General features: G+C 37.3%; 1 protein-coding gene across 2 annotated transcripts in view; it reads right to left on the bottom strand.

The window, feature by feature from the left end:
* The window catches only part of LOC124614010 (zinc finger protein on ecdysone puffs-like), a 40,353-nt gene that overhangs the window by 10,463 nt on the left and 13,679 nt on the right, over window positions 1-16,211 (bottom strand). For both annotated transcript variants that reach the window (XM_047142825.1, XM_047142826.1), the window contains exons 2-8: window positions 11,482-11,769; window positions 9,225-9,377; window positions 7,916-8,124; window positions 5,980-6,115; window positions 5,822-5,902; window positions 5,409-5,510; window positions 4,597-4,743 (exon numbers count right to left, since the gene is read on the bottom strand). In XM_047142825.1, coding sequence (XP_046998781.1) covers window positions 4,597-4,743; window positions 5,409-5,510; window positions 5,822-5,902; window positions 5,980-6,115; window positions 7,916-8,124; window positions 9,225-9,377; window positions 11,482-11,769 — 1,116 coding nt within the window. The remainder of the gene's footprint in view (window positions 1-4,596; window positions 4,744-5,408; window positions 5,511-5,821; window positions 5,903-5,979; window positions 6,116-7,915; window positions 8,125-9,224; window positions 9,378-11,481; window positions 11,770-16,211) is intronic.

Raw genomic sequence — 16,211 nt, 5'->3', positions numbered from 1 at the left:
GCAGTCCTTATTGCCCACAACTTGTGTATTTTATTACTTCAATTAACTTCATGCATTTATGATGGAACTGTACTTTGTAAATATCTATGACAAGACCTCTTCATTGCTCTATAGATGGCTACTGGTTTTGACTAAAGTCATTTGTACTTCAGTCTGTGTGTCATACAATATAATTTTGTAGGTACATTAGTGGCATATGTGGAGACTGTCTACAAAATATATTGCTAGGAGTAGCACAGACATAAATTTAAATGTCATGCACAATGTGGCAGTTTTTCACTTTTAAGTATTTATGATGTCATGTTTCCTGAACTGGAAACAAATGGATGCATTCCTACAGTGAGGTATTTAGTGAGTGAAGCCAATGAAAATTTCAGTACATCAAACGGCTGACCACATCACTGAACAACAAAAGTTATAACTTCTCTAACCAATAGTTAAGGGTAGAACATGAGGCAATGGACATGCAAAGTTAAAGGACTGAAGAGTATTTTGTCTTGACAAATGAGCCCAGACATCTTCAATGATTATGAAATTGGTGTATTATAACTGACTTCCATCAAAAATATACTGTGTGCGTGGGAAAATGTCACAGAGCACAGAAAACATAAAAGCAATGACAATCCTGCTGTGTTTTGATAGTGGTGCCACCATTAAATCACAAAATTTAGAAATACATTACAGACAGATTAATCATTTTATCAAAGCGAAGTATGATATTACATAGGCCTGACAGTATGGAGGCTGCATAGCCACAAGACAAACAGATGAGAGTCTACATCAGAATTTTCAAAACACACACAATAGCACATACATGATTTTAACATGTAATGCTAAACTTGACTAAGTTTCTTAGGAAGTTTTGTCGCCGACGCACCAGGCAGAAACATGAATGTTGATGTGTTTCTTCCTGATAACTACATGTGTCACCTGCAAACAGACATGTAATTCATCCTGTGAGAGCTAAATGTAGAAAAGCCATCATGCTTAAGTCAATTTCATTCCTCAAAAAAGTCATGGGAATACATTTTTTGTGCATGTTTGTTGGTGCTTGCAATGTTGAACAATTTAACAAGTACTGGCTGTGGGTCTATATCAGTTGCTGTTTAAGACTATTCTCCTGTATGCTGCCACAGACACCAGAAGTATGGCACATCAGGATTTGTCATGATGACAGTTCTGCAGTACAGGCAGATTTTAGTGAACTGTGTGACAAATTTTGAAAAGCAGAGCAGAGCTAGACGTATACTGATGATGATGCACCTATATTACATTTTAAAAGCAGTATCTAAATTTAGATATAGCAAGGATTACTGAAGTTAAGTGGCAGGAGGCACAGGACTTCTGGCCAGGTGAACACGGTTATAAATATGAAGTCAAATAAGGGTCATGCAAGAATGAGTTTAATAATGAATGAGGAAACAGGAACACAGGTAAGCTCTTATGAAGAGAGTAGTTAACACATTATCAAGACACAAAGCCCATGCCTACCATAGCAGCACAAGTTCACATGCCTATTAGCTCCACAGATGAAGAGATTGTAGAAATGTATGATGAGGTGCAAGAAATTACTCAAAGTAAAGGGAGATGAAAACTTAATTGTGATGGGGGGAATGAAATCTGACAGTAGGAAAGGGAAGAGAAAGAAAATAGGTGAATGTGAACTGCAGGAAGGTATACAAGAGACCATAATCTGATCATCGCCAATACTAATAATCCAAAGGTCGTATGTGTGGAAGAGACCTGGAGACACTGGAAGGTTTCAGATAGGTTATATAATGATTAGGCAGAGATTTAGGTATCAGATTTTAAATTTTAGGTCATTTCCAGGAGCAGATGACGACTGACCACAATATATTATTTATGAACTGCAAAAATGTAGCAAATTAAGGAGATGGGACCTGGCTAATCTGAAAGAACCAGAAGTTGAGAGATTCAGAGGTGACAAACAGGGGAAAGCAACAGAACAGAAGATGAATGGATAGCTTTGAAAGATGATGTAGTAATGGCGACCACAGGATCAAATAGGTAAAAAGACAAGGCCTAGTAGAAATCCTTTGATAACGCAAGTGATACTGAATTGATGAAAGGAGAAATTTAAAAATGCAGCAAATGAAGCAGGTGAAAGGAAATACAAACGTTTAAAAAATGAGTGATAGGAAATGCCAAATGGCTAAGCCGGAATGGCCAAGAGGACAAAATTAATGATGTAGAAAGATATTTCATTAGGGCAATGATAGAGACCACCTCCAGGAAAATTAAAGAGGACTTTGGAGATTAGAGAAGCAATTGTATCAATATGAAGAGCTCAGATGGAAAACCAGTTCTAAGCAAAGAAGGGAGAGCTGAAAAGTTTAAGGGCTATAAGGGGGTCTATACAAAAGAGATGAAGTTGAAGGCAATATTATAGGAAGTGAAGTGGTGTAGACTAAAATGAAATATTGCGAGAAGAATTTGACAGTGCCCTGAAGAATCTAAGCACTGGCAGTGGCGGGGGGGATGGTGATACTCCATCACAATTACTGATAGTCTTGGGAGAGCCAGCCATGACAAAACCCTTCCGTTTGGCATGTAAACTGTATGAGAGACAAAATACCCTCACTCCAAGAAGAATGTAGTGAATTCCACTTCCAAAGAAAGCAGTTACTGAAAGTTGGGAATATTGCTCAACTATGGGCTTAGGAAGTCATGGCTGCAAAATACTAACTAATTCTTTAAAGAAGAATGGAGAAACTAGTAGAAGCTGACCTCAGGGAACATCAGTTTGGATTCCAGGGAATGTGGGCACACAAGGCAATACTGACCCTATGACACAGGAGAAGTTAAGGAAAGAAACTTACGTTTGTGGACTTAGAGAAAGCTTTTGACTATGCTGACTGGAATACCCTCAAATTCTAAAGTTGGTAGGGGTAAAATACATGCAGCAAAGTCCTCTTCACAACGTAAAAAAAAAAAAAAAAAAAAAAAAAAAAAAAAAAAAAAAAGAAAGGGGTCGACAGTTATAAGAGTTGAGGAACATGAAAGGGAAGCAGTGGTTGACAAGAGTGAGAGAGAGAGAGTTATGGCCTATACCAGCATCCTCCAGCAGTGAAGGGAACCAAAGAAAAATTTGGAGTAGGAATTATGTCTTGAAAGTAGGAAATAAGACAACAAAAGCAAAACATTATATGACACAATGGGAACTAGATTAGGAAACAACACGAAGTAGTAGATTTAGTTTTGCTATTTGAGCAGCAAAGGAACTTATGATGGCTCAAGCAGAGAGGATATAATATGTAGATTGGCAACTGCAAGGAAAGCAGTTCCAAATAACAGATGTTTGTTTAGTAAATCTTTCCTGTAGATATTTGTCTTGAGTGTAGTCACATATGGAAGTGAAGGATGGGAGACAACCAGTTTAGCCAAAAAGGAGTTTTTGAAATGTGGTGCTACACAAGAATGTTTAAGATTAGATGGATAGAAAAAAATTGTGTCATAGCTTGACCAAAAGAATGGATCAGTTGACAAGACATTCAGATATACCAAGGAAACTGCAATTTAGTACTCTAGGGAAGTTTGGGTAGTAAAAATCAGAGAGACCAAGAGATGGATACAGTAAACAGACTGTGGAGGATGTAGGTTGCAGTAGTTATTCAGAGATGATGCTTGCACACATCAAACTGTTTTCTGACTGAAGAGCACAACATCTACTGGTAATACACAAAGGCAAAAGTTTCAAGACAACTGCTAATAGACAAGTGACCTGTCATGATTGTCTACTGATCACCAGATTTAGCAAAATAAGGATATTTTTCCTCTCCTACCAATTAATTTCCAATGTTCAAATCTCAAGCCCAATAGAAGATTGCCACATCTGTTTTGCACATGTCTGCAGGGCATAACGAAGACAACTAATAAATCATAAGATGGAAATTGTGGTCAGCACTTACTTTCAGCAGGCAAATTCTATAGCAATCACCGAAAGACAACCAGAAGTAAAGGTGTCAGTAATATTCAGTTTTATTTGATTCACAAAGTATTTGATGTTTCAATCCCTGTGCTTCAATGTAGTTTCTATAAGAAACTAAATCTGCCCAATCACCACCAATGTCACTTTTTTATTATTTCGAAAAGTTGTGAATTAAGTGTGATTCTATTCTTTTCCCAATACACAAAGAGTTAGAGATTCATCAAAATATGAGAAGAGACATCACAGACAGTGTGTAAAGAATTTCACCACAGTTGGCATCAAGGATTTAATAAAATAATTTTTGCATTGCATTCTTCTAACTCAAGATGAGCACTACTGCCAAACCCAGGACACTTGAGTGTCATGTCTCACTTCATAGGTAGAGTCAACACTTCAATAATCTATCTTCACAACTGCAGCAGTTATTAATATTTGTGTCGCAGAAGAATGATTACTTCCAAACTTTGGGACATTCATTTCTCATTAGAACGTTATCATGGCCAAGTAAATGCTTTTAAGAGAAATTTTTATTGGTTCAGTGAAGCTTCAAGATCTCCAACCAATGAAAATGTTAAAAACAACCAAGATACTGCATGGATGTAGAAGCTGACCTAATGTTTCGCATACATTTTTAGATATCCACAAACCTGATGTCTCTCATTGCGGCGATGAACCATTAGGTGACCATAGAAATGTAGATCACACATTGTACAATATTCTCTAGTTTTCATGTGAACTTTCTTTCCCTGTCGTTTCATGCGTTCCATTTCTATTTCACGTTGTTGTTCAGCAACCTGTGGAACAATTGACTTGTTAAAAGGCACAATCAGATTTCGTTACATCAAAGACCTACAACATTTTCAAAATCACACTTAGCTCTTACAATGGCAACACTTAAGACAATTTACACATATGAAATGAAGCAGCAGCATAACAGTTACAGAGGGAGTACAGAATTACATTAAGTGGAATTGTGAGTGAGAAGGGACATTTCAGAACAATGCTTTAACACTATTTTCATTGCTCAGCACCCTCATTTTCATGCAGTTCAGCTAACTACAGAAACCACCCACTGCACAAGTGCAATTAGAATCCAACCATGACAGTCTTTAAGGCATATGTTCGAACACCTAGGAATACTTATAACAATCATGTAATACAACAGTAAATCCACTATATAATTCAGCACAACAGAAACAGATTCTAAGTAAATACTGTTGCCAACATAGTGAACTAATTTAAAATGAATTATAGAACAAAGACACTGGTAACCCATTCATGCTAAATGAGGGACACACTTCTACACGATATAAATTACTTCATTTCAGCATTTCAGATCAGTACTGTGATCCAAAGAAAATGGAACCAACCAAAAAGACTTGGCATCCACGTCTGTACTGCAGTTTACAGTGTTACCTTTATGAGAAATGTTTGCACAAAGTTTAATTATAGTACTCACTTTTAATTTATGTCTCATTAACTCCACCTTTATTTTATTGCTTTCCTCTAACTTATCCATCATCAGTTGGTGTGTCCTGCCCTTCAAGTGGCTTTCAAAGGACTGAAACAAAATTAATTATTAGTAACCTCAAAAAATTATAAATATAGTTTGAAAGCTTATGTTGTTTTCAGTAAATATCTTAAAATAATTTGTTATATACAGTCTGAAAACTTCGTGTACCTATATCAGTCTCAACAAATTTAAGCATAAGTGCAAATACACACTTAAGAATGATCACAACAGACAATCTGTGTATGGAATTAAACTAACTAGAAATGTAAAAATTCAACAGTGTGTCATATGACCACAGTAAGTAAGATTTTATCTTTCACTCTTCAACTGCAAGTGAATTAGGACTAATAAGTACTTACATTACCATCCCACATATGCTTTTTGCAGACATGACAGAAGAAGAGAGCATTTGGTATACCACTGTATCTATTTCCTTTTTCCTGTTAATAAAAAGGAAACATAATTAATTCACATTCATAACAAATTAATAATAAAAATGAGCACTAATTTTATATACCTCATCATCATCATCTTCTCGTTCCTCTTCAGTTTCACCATCACCTTTGTCTTCTTCTTCCACAATTTCTCCATCTTCTGGTTTCCTTTCCTCTTTCCAATCTCTCTTCTTATCATCACCTCCTTCACCTTCCTCCCTGTTAATGAAATCAGTTACTGTTATGCTACTACCCTCCACTAAAATTTAAAATTAATGATGATTTTACAGTGTTAAATTTTTTATGAGCACTGAAATGAAGTGTCACTGATCAAAACTTGGGAATCAATATGGAACATTAAAATGGCAACACTGACCAACAGAATGGCATTAAAAGCTTTAGTTGAAATATTTGTAACACTATCAAGAAAAATTTATTAACCTCCACAACTTTGCATAAGAGCAATAAGTTCTCGTAAGTTTAGAAGTAACCTGTTTAACACCAAACAGTTTGATTTCTAGTTTCCAGCTTTATTTTTCATTTGAGTGACAATTTGACATTAAAGCAAAATTATTTACAATTATAGCACTTTCTTCAATTTCACCACAAATCTCTGCACAGTTATTTCAATGCAATTACATGACAACTTAGTAGAAAAGTTATTGCAGTTCACTGTAAAAATAGCATACACGATTTAATATGACTATGCATCAACTGCATCATCCTCAATTCATTTCTTATGTGCAATAAGGAACAGTTGACTGACGTAACAGACCCCACATTTGTAAAGCCCTTTATCTACTTTACTAGCAGCTCAATCCCTGCCTGTAAGCTTCCCAATGTTAACAATAAGAACTGCAACACAATAACTTTAGTGAGAAGCTGCTCAGTTAAGTCTATCCCAATCTTATGTAACAAAGATTCACTGTCCTCCAGATCGCAAGACTACAAAATAGTCTAGATAATGTTTGAACAATACAAACTGCCATAATTAAAAGTCATCACATATCTACAGGCTTACTTATGAAACGTTCTTAGATAAATTTTAAGTAGAAACAAGTATATACCAATAAGGGGCAAAAAGTGGTAGTTGAGAAACTCTTGTAACTAAGTCAAACAGAGAGCAATGCAAAAGGGTAGCTTCATGAAATATTTGATTCTTAACATGTTAACATGTCTTTTAGACACTTTTCCCTTTTACTGTTCAGTTATATAATCTGATGATGCCAGGAACTTTCTATTATAATGGGCCAAATTTTTTCCAATTAATGTTTTGAACAATAACATTAAATTGGTTAACATACATTACTGTCATGGAAGTGTGTTTCCACATTACTAATTCAAAAACCAACTAAAAAATAAGCAAATTCAAATTTGCAAGATTATCATGAAATGGAAAAAAAGTCAAACGGCTTTCAGAAGTTATTTACAGAAAATTTTTCTGAAGCTTTCCAGAAATCAGCAGCTGCTGGACATAAATTACTTTAAACCAACAGTAATTCAGGAATCTGCAGAATGATTAATGGAGGCAAGCATACATCATTTAGCACACTGCTGCTAACCAGAAACAAGTGTAAGACACTATGTGCTTATTATACTTAATTTAGTAACACTTAAAATTAAAATTGAAAAATTATAATTTAAAAAAGTAATTTCTTTCAAAGCCTGCATTACTACTGAGTTTTGTTGTTGAACTCTTCTCTCTTGAACAGAAACAAGTGCTGTCAATTTCTTTTGCAACTGTTACTTAATAAAAATAATACATACGTCTGCACACAATAATACTTAAGGTCAATAGAAGTATGAAGACAAGTGTGCATTCCACCAGATATTTACTTCTACAGGAACACAAAGATACTAACAGAAAGTGGGAAGCCAAGATGCAATAGATTATGTTGCAGAAAGAATGGCAAGCTGCCATTGAAAGGTATCCCAGCAAGATGCTGAGAATTCAGAAGTGAACGGTACAAACTTACAACAGTAAGATAGAACAGTGATGAAGCAGTAAGTTCTGCTTACCTTTTCCCATCCTCTTCATCTGCTTTTTGCACATCTCCATTTGTCTTATCCTCCTCCTCTTTATCCTTATGCTCTTTGTCATCAGCTTTACCCCCAAGCTTGCTGCCCGCACCTGGCCGGGACTTCCTTACAGGACTGCGAAACCCTTGAGCTCCCGGCTTGCGCTCGGGGCCACCCTTCGAAGGGGTGGAGCGACGGCCCTGTGCGTTCTGCCACGTCGCAAGGACGGGTTGTAATCACAATTAGCAACAACATCAGCAACAACCACAATTCTTTGGCCAAATTGAGTAAAAAGGATGATCCGGATATTTCTGGATCAATAACTGGGAACAGTTTCAAAGCAATTAAAATGGCCAAATTTCAAGGTGGTTGGTTGTGTGTGTATAGGGAAACAATTCATTGAAGCCTTCACAGAGTGACATAACATGTAAATGTGAAACTAGAAAGTTGACATATAAGTAAAAAAAAGGTTATTTTGCAATGCAAGTACATGATTGCAAACATACAAATTTTATGACAGCATGTCTTGGGTGTGCTGTGCTAACAGCAACTCAAGCTGAAGTATTTAACTGATGCTTTTACTGTGAAGTATTCAGTAGTATTAAATCATAAACATGAGGAAAACAGGCATTAACATATAGAAGTTGTTTACATTAGAACACTGAAACAGTGTATACACATGGCATAAGTGTAATAAAATGAAGATAAGGAATTAAGAATTTGTAATATCAATGCTTCAAAAAATGCAAAAAATGAAAATGTTAAGGAACATCTTAGTTTAATGTTCATATAAGGCTGTTAACAGTACACAGCTGGTAATCTCGAGGCCAGAAATCCAGATGTTCGTAAGCAGGCACTATTACCGAGAATGCCTGCTTCATAGCCAACATTCTCCCAACGGACAGATCTAGAAACCGATCAGAAGTGACCTCAAGTCACATTCAACATCACGGCACTGGCCACTGCCAATGAAGTATGTGAGTTATTTCTGAGTGGTAATGAGCAAATGAGAAAAATGCTCATGCATACTCCATCTTATGAACGAGATGAAATGTCTTAACTACAATGAAGCCACTGAATGCAAAGTTCCAGCAAAGAGGCTGCTAGAGTGACAAGCTTCAGCTTCCTTAAGTAACTCGAGCCTAAAATCCAATTAAAAAGGAGGGCAACTTGTTTAATATCAGTAAGTTAATAGTTGTGACATTATTAAAAACCTGCCACCCCCCAGCTGCCGTACTTCCATAGCTGTAGAACTTGTTTGTATATCAATAGCTTGACAGGATATACTTCTATACCACAGTTGACATACCTTATTGTACGGTTCAGTCCTGCGAGAATCAAGCCGTCGTCTTCTGTTGTCCTGAAATCTACCTGGAGCTGAACCAAATTGCTGTTGCTGCCTGAAGCCTTGGCCTATATTACCAAGTTGACCCAAAGTGCCAAGACTTAACAATGGAGGAACCTAGTACGTAGAAAAAAAATGCAATCACAAAATGTAAATTCCTTCATTATCTGCTTGCAACACTAAAAAGTAAAATTTGAACTGTACAATCAATTCCCAAAAACCTCACATGAGAATAGCATGCTTAGTATTTAATGGGAAATTCTCATCTATTTGGGGCATCCCCAGAGTATCTTGGTACTATCTGTTACAATGTTTATTGTGATTGGATGGAAAAATCCCCTATTCCAAAAAACACCTGCATGCATTCCACACCAACAACCAGCTCTTCTGTTATGGGAAGTGCACCCCAACCTATTTAGGACTGAAGATCATAAAATTGTGTCACAAAAAAGTTATTAGTGTTGCCAGAGCTTCTGGTTCAGGCCTTCAACTTAGCTACAAGCCAGAGGCCTATAGTCATTTCTAAACAATCCAAAGATTTATTTGTTTCAAATTTGTAACACCTGAAGGAACCAAGCACCACCTCAACCCAGATCCCAGGGATCTGGAGCTGACTGCACACTGTTCTATTACTACACATGGTTCTCCCAATAACTTCCACCATAGAGGGTATCGTTATTCACTATCTGAACTTTTTACAGACGAATACAATAAGAGACAACAGAAACAGAACCCAATGGGAACACCTCCCAACCACTTTACAACATTGCACTGATATTTGAATCTATATCCTGTTGCTTGCAATTCTCTAGACATGAATTGATGAATTCAGGTTTTCCCAAAATCTCATGTATGTTCCAACTTTCCACTTAAAATGCTTTTGTGAAATTGTGGACAAACACTTACTGTCCTCTACTTATTGAACTCTACAAGTTACTCACAAACCAAAAGAATGAACTGCCTTTTCATCTGACATTCCTTCCCTGAAGACTGAACTGCAAGCCTGACAAAATAATATAGAAAGAGTATTACTACTTTTACACTATGCCTCCATCAAGACCTTAAGAAACACTGGTAGCGAGGATATTTATTTCCCACATAGTGGGCTGAATGTCATAAGTTAGTCTGATAACTTGATCATACAAATGTATATACTTTAGGTTTAACATTTATACACAACTACTAGTAAAAAGTAGGTCATCAGTCCACAAGAAGCTGATTTAATGCCACTAATCTTAATACCTATACAAAAGGATTACATGATCTGAACAGACTTTTCTGTGAATCAATTCTGTTTAGGTCTTCTGTCCTGATACTAGTCTGATGTAGCTCTCCACTCCATTCTTGACGAGACACACCAATGCCAAATAGGTCACAAGAATTAACTTGTCAATAGTCCAACTTCTACATAGCATATATAATGACACCCCTCCCCCCCACATCCTTTCCCTTCCCCCACCAGTCATTACATGTGTACACTGTACATTATACATATTATCCACTTTTGGGTACACTATAAAGAAGTGTCCACTTAGATTACAACTGAGATTTTTGTTCCATTTAAGTACAACTCTCATTCCATTATGAAGTTGTTCATTATTTCTATTGGGGGAGGGGGGGGGCGCAATCAGTGTCATTGCACCAATATTCTCATCACCAGTGGTAGTATCTGATAGTTTTGTAACGCCATCAGTTTTGTATCATATGAGTATTGATGCTGAGGACTGACTACTTTCTGAATATTCTTTGTATTATATTTCATCTTGACTCCTCAATTAAGCTTGTGCTTAAGGTTGCTAGATGTTATGACGCACTACAACTGAAACATTAGTATCAAATTTTGAAGTATTACGCTTATCAGCATTGGAGGAAGTCAAGTTCACAGGCCTCTTTGAAACTATCACCTCTTGTGCAACCATTGCACCTGAAATTAGTCTATTCTGTGCAAGCCTTTTCATCTCTAATTTTCTCACTAACATTAGGTGCTTATATTTTTCGAGGCAAAGAATCATGTTATCACTAATACCAACATTTACCACAACACTTGTCATTTATTTCAATCTCAATACTTAACAATTCTGCTAACTAAGAACTTTTCCATTTTGTAAAAAATATTCACGTACACTACTAGGCACAGTAACTACAGAGAAAAGTTTGTGAATACATGAAGTTAACCTGAGGTTATTCATAAAATTCTGGGCACTAATAATACATATCATACCTGTGGTTGTGCTGGTTGCTGTGGTCTAAGAAGTGTTGTGAGCAGATTGCTAGCAATAGCAAGCTGAGCTTCTGTTGAAGATAACTGTGAAACAAGGCTCGATTGTTGTGTTGGAGTTGGCAACAGTCCTGCTAAGCCACCACCTCCCCTTGGGTTCCCAGGTACAAGACCACCTTCCCATGGATTTACATTCATTTGGGATGGTCGGTTACCACCAAAGCCACCACCTGGGGCATTCATCTGGTAAGACTGCCTATCATTCCGGCGATAGTTACGATTCTGCGACATCTGGAATTACAAAACCATTGCTTTTGTTCATATGTATGCTAAACAGACTGACATAGTACATGTAAAATAAGAATCATTTCAGGCTAATTGCGAAACATTTCTGTGTGGATAATGATTTTTAAGAAAGAGAGAGAGAGATTGCCAAGTAACTACAATGAACGTGCACAGCACTGAACAGTTCGAAATGGAACCTTCCACTGTTAAACTTGCGTCTCCTTTGAGGTAACCTTTAGGACTTTTGCTAAACACTGAACTTTAACCAGCAGTGTTAACGATCTTACTATAAAGCATTTTAAGAAGAGAATTTTGTCCTAGCAAGCCAGAACTGTTTTCAAAATAGCATCTTTCATTACTTTATCTATGGTGAATCATGTGTAACTATGCTATCCAACTAAGGATTGTTGATGGAGACTATAACACCATTCACAAATAAGCTTTTTAAAAAGAGTAGCTTAAATTCTCTTTTTCCATTTTCTGTTTTTGTTAAACATTGAAACAGATCAACAATTTGGAAAGTGGGTTATAGTGCAGCTCCTCCACTGCATGCTGACCTTGGCAATTCATATGCATCAGATGCAGCCAATCTGGTGATTGGTGGCAATTATTTTTCCAACAAGCTAAGCTACAGAACAAGCTATCAAAATCTGGCTTTTTTTCTTTCACATTCAATGTTTTCACCATTTAACAACCAAACTGAAAGTACAAACCGAAAGATGAGGTCACAGCAGCAACTAACATTGTGTCACTGGTCACGACACAGCAGCTATCAACATTGTGTCACTGACCAAACCCAACAACTAGTATCAAATTCTCCTCTACCCTAAATTTGGTTGTCAGCTGCAAATCCAACACACAAGAATGAAAGAAAACTCTGCTGACTGACCTGTCTTGCACACAGATACTAGATTAGCACATGAAAAATTCCTTGTGAGTTGGCAAAGCCTACAAATCTCAACATGAAAATACGACTGCCACGGTAATAAAGGTGCATCCACACAACACCTTTGTTTTCAACTTTGTGCATGTGCATAATTTTCCGACAGCAACTATGCATCCACATTTGTGCATGCATAATTTCCTGGAAATAGAGGCTGTGCATAAAGGGCACTGCTAGCCACCTTTGGTGGGAATCTCTGCACCTTTTTGCAGACAACAGGCAGCTGGGGCCAATATAAATTTAATTGTGTAGTGTGTTGGGGTTATGCTGAAAAGCGATTTACATGCAATAATTCTGTTGACTCCAAAGGAAGCAGCAGGTGATTACAGCCAAAAGAGTAATATGGAATGCCACTTCTGAAGATTCTTTGCATAATTCTACATGTGTTGCCCTGAGTGTCACATATTACATAAAAGTCTCTGATCATATTTCTGTAAAGAATAAGATACCGTAAGTTCCGAAGTAAGTAAACAGTACAATAAGCCAAATATTTATGAAAAGTGTATACAGAAACCGGTCAAATATTCAGGTAACTGAGGAGCCTGGCATCTGAACAAAAGAAGTCATGATGTATGTGTAGTTCCTCAACAACCAATCAAAAACAGAAATGAAGCACACTTATGATGCATAACATAACTCCCATTCCAACAGATTCTGGCATCTCAAACTATCAAATTTGTTGATTCTGAGGATGTTAATCTTCATATCATATTTCATGATTAAATGACAAAGTGAAAGTAAATTAACCTTCACAACAACTAATAACCTTCAAGTTGTTCTCTGTTTCAGGAATAATCACTTATTTTTATTTATTTACTTGTTCGTGTCCCATTGATCTAGTATGCAGGCGAATTGCATGGATATGGAACAAGCCACAATTATGTAATAACAGTACTTATACACTGAAGTGCCAAAGAAACTGGTATAGGCATGCATATTCAAATACAGAGAGATGTAAACAGGCAGAACATAGCACTGCAGTCGGCAACACCTATATAAGACAAGTGTCTGGTGCAGTTATTAGATCAATCGCTGTTGTGTCATCGGCAGGCTATCAAGATTTAAATGAGACTGAATGTGGTGTTATAGTCGGCGCACAAGCAGTGGGACACAGCATCTCAGAGATACCAATGAAGTAGGGATTTTCCCATATGACCATTTCATGAGTGTACCATGAATATCAGAAATCTGTTGAAACATCAGATCTCCAACATTGCTGCAGCTGGAAAAAGATCCCACATGAACGGGACCTATGATGACTGAAGAGAATCATTCAATGTGACAGAAGTGCTGCAGATTTAAATGCTGACCCATCAACAAGTGTCCGTGTGCAAATCGTTCAACGAAACCGATACTGACTTTCGGAGCCAAAGGCCCACTCGTGTACCCTTGATGAATGCAAGACACAAAAGCCTTGTGCCTCACCTCGTTCCGTCAACTCTGACACTTTACTGTTGACGAGTGAAAACATGTTGCCTGGCCAGATGAGTTATTTTGAACTGCATCGATCGGAGGGATGAGTATAGGTATGTAGACAACCTCATGAATCCATGGACACTGCATGTCAGCAGGGGACTGTTCAAGCTGGTGGAGGCTCTGTAATGGTGTGGACCACGTACAGTGGAAATGATAAGGGACCCTTGATTTGTCTATATATGACTGACAGGCAATACATACTTAAGCATTCTGTCTGATCACCTGCATTCATCCATATCCATTGTGCATTCCGATGGACTTGTGAAATTTCAGCAGGACAATGCAACACCCCACACACCCAAAATTGCTACAGACTGGCTCCAGGACAAACATTTCCACTTCAGCATATCTGGGATGCCTTGCAACGTGCTGTTCAAAAAAGATCTCCACCCCCTCGTACTATTGTGGATTTATGAACATCCCTGCAGGATTCATGGTGTCAATTTCCTCTAGCACTACGACATTAGTCAGTCCATGACACGTCATATTGTGGCACTTCTGCGTGCTCGCGAGGGTGCTACAAGATATTAGGTGGGTGTACCAGTTCCTTTAGCTCTTCAGTGTAATGCTAATCGACAAACTGCAATATTGTATAGGAACAAATTACACTAATAACGACAAGCTTGAGCATTTCTTACAGGTATAAAACAATGAAATAATGAACATTATAAGCTACAAATCTAACAGAATTTAAAATCCCTTTTGAAAAGGGGAATAAATACTTCAAAAAGTATACAAGTTGCCAGTTACTCGCTAACAAAATTTTATTAGCAGGCTTATCACTAGTTTCCCAAGGAGAAAAATCAAAAATCTCTGTGACCCGAAGTTTGGAGACAAAATGTCATTTTGTATTTATAGTGACTGTTGGTTATAATGCTTCTTTGATTGGTCGCTTTCCTGTTTTCTCTTTCTGTCACCTCTTCATCACAACAAACCCAATGCAAGCTCCCAAGCAAAAAAGTGGATTCATAGACTGCTTGTGCAATGAGGAAGCATGTGGACACGAGAACACACATGCGTACATTCCACAAATTTGTGTGCACGCCCTTTCATTCCCACACATCTGCAATTGCGCACAACGAAAGAAACATCGTGTGGACTGATGTATAGCATAACCCGACGTTCATCACTGCAATAACCTACTTATGTACCTATTTCCAATTTTCCTCAACATTCTACTGACATGTTTAAAGTCTGACTTAATAGAGCAATATTCCATGTAACTTTATTTACGAATGAGATCTCACTGGCTTGCTACACGTGGTCCCTGGTTCATTACATCACCTTGCCCCAATTCATGGCATGAATCATTACAAGCAACGGTGTACAACAGGAAAGCCACAAACACCTTCAGCATATGTCCACTTTGATGAAATTTAGTCTGTACCTGAGGGACCTGCATGAACTGCAGAGATTCAGTTCACCTATAACTTGGTCGAGTTACTAGAGCCATTTATGTAACTACCCCGTTTTAGGAGACTGAAAAGTAACAAAGAAATCAAAGTTTGGTATGCCACTTTTCCTAATCTATGCTTCTGTGCATAGTGATACAACATTATGCATAGTGATACATTATGTTCTCAGCACATAAACAAAGAAAGTTAAGTTCAGAAGGCAATGCTTTTGGCATAATCTCAGTTCAAAGTGAGCAACACATCATGTCTCAACAAATCTGTCCCATAGTTTCACAAGCCATAAGTGGTAAGGAAAGGGCATTATGGACATAGTCTTTTGTCAAACTATTGTCTGGCTATTTCACAAATTAGAGCCTAACATGTGTATTTACTTATTAGAAATGTGGAATCCCCATGCCATTTAATGACAGTGCCCTAAAAGGACTGAAAGCTGTCAAGGAACAATAATTGCTTACACAACACTGGTTTACACACCACCGAAAACACTAGTGTGTTTCCATCATGAAGCTTTACTCCTAAAAAGACAAATTTTTGTTAAGATCAACCTGCAACCCTCTTGGCAAGAAAAAAATCATACTGCTCGAAATTTTTTGCACTCAAGCACATTGGAAACA

The sequence above is a fragment of the Schistocerca americana genome, chromosome 4 (genome assembly GCF_021461395.2).
Source record: "Schistocerca americana isolate TAMUIC-IGC-003095 chromosome 4, iqSchAmer2.1, whole genome shotgun sequence".
NCBI lineage: Eukaryota > Metazoa > Arthropoda > Insecta > Orthoptera > Acrididae > Schistocerca > Schistocerca americana.
Note: the sequence above shows the minus strand (reverse complement) of the source record. Positions and strands in the feature narration are given on the sequence as shown.